The sequence below is a fragment of the Lactuca serriola genome, chromosome 3 (genome assembly GCF_051521515.1).
Source record: "Lactuca serriola cultivar US96UC23 chromosome 3, Lser_US96UC23_V15, whole genome shotgun sequence".
Classification (NCBI taxonomy): Eukaryota; Viridiplantae; Streptophyta; class Magnoliopsida; order Asterales; family Asteraceae; genus Lactuca; species Lactuca serriola.
This window is the reverse complement of record NC_136410.1, coordinates 232,869,943-232,874,594: the sequence shown is the minus strand read 5'-3', so window position 1 is coordinate 232,874,594 and position 4,652 is coordinate 232,869,943. Positions and strand designations below refer to the sequence as shown.

Here is a 4,652-nt window from a genome sequence, read left to right as displayed (position 1 = left end):
TTAACGTTTAAAATTGTTTTATGTTTTTTTTCAATGTTTAAACTTGTTTATGTGCATGAAAATTTAGAAAAACTAGAAAGTTGTAGAAACCGTGTTGACCAAGCTGTCAAACCGATTAAGGCGCCAATTGGTATTTTGAATTCGTTGGAGGCCATGCATAAAAAGTTTTTCATTGGTGCTGATATGGATGAGAAAAAATAAGTTGGGTTGCTTGGAAAAAAGTTTTAGCTCACAAAAAACACGGAGGTTTGGGGGTTAGTAGTCTCTTCTATTTGACTAGAGCTCTTCTTTTTAAGAGGATTTGGCGATATTTGCATACTCCATATTATCTTTCGGTGAAAGTGGTTAAATATATTCATGGAGAAAAAGCGTTTATTGGTCATCGGTTACCTACAGGGAGGCCTTCAATTTGGCTAGATATTTTGAAAGTAGTCAATCATTTTGAAGGAAAAAGGCTTGGATTTGATGTCTTTTTGTACTAAGAAGATTGGAAATGGGTCTTTTATTTCTATTTGGGAAGACATTTGGGTTGGAGGTTCTTCTCTTAAAAGTCAATTCCCGAGGCTTTTTGATCTTGAGATGGATAAACAGGTGACGGTTCAAGCTAAAATAGAGCAGAGATCCTTCTCTTCCTTCTTTTGTAGATCTCCTAGAGGGGTTGCCAAATCCCTTCAATGGGAGGCTTTTTCCCAGTTGTTGGATTCCGTTTCTTTGTTGTCTGCCTGTGACATGTGGTTTTGGTCTCTTTCAGGAGTAGGGGACTTCACGATGGAGTCATGAGTAGGGGACTTCATGGTGGAGTCGGTCAGATCCTTCATTGATGAAAAGACTCTTCCTTCTACCTCTTTTGAAACTAAGTGGAATAAATTGGTGCCCATAAAAGTTAATGTTTTCGCGTGGCGGTTAGTGCTTGACAAGCTCCTGACTCGTCAAAATCTTCATTCCAAGGGTTTGGATGTCCCGTCTTTGACTTACGCTACTTGTGATTCTCTTTCTGTAAACATGAATCATCTGTTTTCCTGTCGTTTGGCTATGGATCTTTATGTACAGGTCCTTAAATCCTTAAATGGTGGGGTTTGGATAATTGTATGTTTACTTCTTTTGAAGATTGGCAGCTTTAGTTTTCTTCTATACGGTGCTCAGGGTTGATAAAGCGTTGGTTGGAGGGCGTTTTTTATTCGCTTTAGTGGCACATTTGGAGTTACAAAAATTTTCAGATTTTGCTTCTTTTCCGAGGACAATGGTTCTATTTGATAACTTTGTCACCCATATCTTCTTTTGGTGTAAAAGTAGGGCTAAGAAAAATTTAAACTGATAGCCATATTGGCTATCGGTTCAACTAAAAAACCAACTTTTAAAACATTGTTTAAAACTAAGCTAAAGTTTTCGGCAATGTTGGATGTAAACCAACATTGTTTAAAATCTAGTTTGAAGATAGCGTTCAATGAATCAGATAATTTTTAAAACATTGTTTTAAAATCCAGTTTGAAGATAGGGTTCAATGAATCAGATAATTTCTTTTCATTAAATAACCTAAAAGAATTTATATAGGTTGTCACGAGTCTAGTTGAGTCAAGATGCGTGTCAAGATGAGTTGAGTAAACCTTGTTCGAGTTCCTTCTATCTTAGTTGCTTGTGTGCTTTACTCTATCTAAATGCTCGGATCACGAATTTCTCTGGTTGAACCGGAAATGGGAAGGGGAGTGGTTTACTAGCATCGATTTTATGCTTATTTTTGGACCGGAACGAATCGGACAACTTTTACAAAAAATAAAAATAAAAAAAAAAACAATTGAACCGGTTAAATTGAATAAAAAAACACACAAAAATGAAATATTTTTCATAACAAATTTTGATGATCGTTTTACGTCTATTTATATTTATCTTAAATTGAATAAAACACATGGTAAATATTATGAAACTTTTTGATGTATTTGTATTCATTTAAAATTTTATGAAACTTTTTCATGTATGTATTCATCTAAAACTATATTTATTTTGATATTATGTTTTATTTTATATATATATATATATATATATATATATATATATATATATATATATATATATATATATATATATATATATATAATGTTTGAAGTTGTTTTTATGTTTTTTTTTCCCATGTTTGAACTTGATTGTGTACAAGAAAATAAGAAAAAACATAATTATTCTTGAAATTGGATTGACCTAGGGTCGAACCCAGAAACCGATCGTGTTCACCTTAAAAACTGACTTATAAAACATTGAAACCCTAGTCGTAAAATAAAGATAAAAATAAAATAACCTGTAAATGCGAAAATGCTAATACCAAATCCGTGTGAGTAAATTGAAAATAGTGTTTTATTGATTCGTAGTGAGAAGGTGGTGATGACGATCGTTTCATCTTTCGTCGTCTCCCATCTCCTTTACAAATTGAAAGGTACTGCTCATTCTTCCCTTATTTCTTTCAGAAATCCTTCATCATTTATAGAATTATTTACCGGATTCTCTCCCCCCAAAACGATTTTAGCACCGTTTGATTCAACATATGCTTTCAATCATCAAACAGTTTTTAATCATTCTCGATCTATGTCTGAAAAGATTACTAACCCTGACGATGTCCACAAACTGTTCGATGAAATGACACAGAGAAAACCTCTGCCATCAGTCGTTAAATTCACCCAGTTGTTGCAAGCTGTTACTAATATGAAACACTTTTCTAGTTCAATTGAGCTTTTTAAACAAATGAATGCCATTCATATACCTATCGATGTGTACACTATTAACGTTGTGATAAAGTGTTGTTGCCAAATGCACCACTCCAGTGAAGGATTTGTAGTCCTTGGCTATGGCTTCAAACGTGCTATTTTACCTGATGTCTGCACCTTTAGTACACTCTTAAATGGACTCATCTTAGAAGATAGGATTCTCGAAGCAGAAAAATTATTCAAGAAACTGATTAAAGAGAAACTTTGTGAACCTAATGCAATTATGTACAACACTATGATCAAAGGGCTTTGCAAATTTGGCATTAATGATACAGCCATTGCTTTGCTTAAACTAATGGACGAAAAGGATTGTAAACCTAATGTCGTCACATATAACACCATCATTGATAGTCTTTGCAAGGACAAAATGGTAGATGATGCTTTAAAGCTCTACAAAGAAATGGTCTTCCAAAAAGGCATTCTACCTGATGTTGTCACTTACACCTCTCTGATTCATGGCCTTTGTAACTTATGTCATTGGGAGGAGGTTGATAAAATGCTCAAAGAAATGGAACAACAAAGGATTTCCCCAGATGTTCATACTTTTAATATATTAGTGGATGCACTTTGCAAAGAAGGTAATGTTGAAGATGCAAAAGGTGTCTTCAACTTAATGATCCAAAAAGGCAAGGATCCCGATATAGTGACATACAATTCACTTATTGATGGGTATTGTTTGCGAGGCGAAATGAGCAAAGCAAGGGAAGTTGTTGATTTAATGGAATTTCGAGGTGTGGTCCCTGATATTATCACTTATAATAGTTTAGTGAATGGGTATTGCAAGAAATTGAAGATAGAAGAGGCCATGCATTTGTTTAATGAAATAACTAAAAAAGGTATGAAACCCGATGTGATCACTTACAGTACCATGCTACATGGATTGTTTCGAGTTGGACGTTGTAAAGATGCTCATGGAGTTTATAATGATATGCGAGCACACAACCTGATTCCGGATGAATGCACTTACAGAATAATTTTGGAGGGTCTATGCAACAACAATCAAGTGGAGAAAGCACTCTCTTTATTTTATTTGATAGGTGACAACATGCTAAATTCAAATGTTATTGTGTACAATATACTCATTGATGGTGCAATTAAAAGCGGGAAGTTTGGTATTGCAAGGAACCTTTTCAATGAACTAATTGTTAAAGGTTTACCGCCTGATATTTGGACATATAATACGATGATCGGAGGTTTTTGCCGGGAAGGTGTGATGGGGGAAGCAAAAGATTTGTTTATTGAAATGGAAAAGAGAGGCTGCTCGCCAAATGATGTGACTTACCGCATTCTTCTCCAAGGATTTTTAAAGAACCAACAACATGATGTAGTAGAGATGCTTTTAAAGGAAATGGAAGGAAAAGGTTTCTCAGTTGATGCGTCAACTGTAGCAATGTTACTTGATCATATAAAAGATAGATCTTTAGATGCTTCTTTGCTTAACCTGATTGGTAAGCTTCTGCCAAAGGAAGAACGACATTCCTTGTTTTAATGTGTAGATGGCATTTGGGTTTCAGTTTTGTTAATTCATTAAAGTTTTGAGAAATTTTAGTATGATAAACTTTTATTCAAACTCAACATATACTTGGTTTAATAGAGGGTACTTGTATAGCTGATCTAACATGCTATTGAACGTTTAATGTTTGTAATAGATATCAGAGATATATTATGTTTTAGTAACACCCGTTGGCTAATTAGTTTTAGTGCGCACTCACAATAAGATATACCATGTTGACTAATATTAGATTGTTTTTGGTGTTTCAGAACCAAGTTTACATGAATTAACTGTCATTTATTAAAATTCAGCAATCGATTAGCAAGATGAAACAATAAATCAATGTAGGCATTCACCTTTAGAAAGATGAAGCAATTGATTGTATCCAGATTACCAAATATTTAACAACC

General features: G+C 34.1%; 1 protein-coding gene across 1 annotated transcript; it reads left to right on the top strand.

Moving 5' to 3' along the window:
• Window positions 1–2,286: 2,286 nt before the first annotated feature.
• Window positions 2,287–4,389, top strand: LOC145093692 (uncharacterized). Its single transcript, XM_079031913.1, has one exon. It carries the CDS (start codon window positions 2,371–2,373, stop codon window positions 4,237–4,239), a length of 1,869 nt encoding a protein of 622 aa, XP_078888039.1. The 5' UTR covers window positions 2,287–2,370; the 3' UTR covers window positions 4,240–4,389.
• Window positions 4,390–4,652: the final 263 nt, after the last annotated feature.

Coding starts and splice junctions, on each gene's coding strand:
- LOC145093692 (XM_079031913.1), top strand. CDS start 2,371: ATGACGATCGTTTCATCTTTCGTCGTCTCCCATCTCCTTTACAAATTG.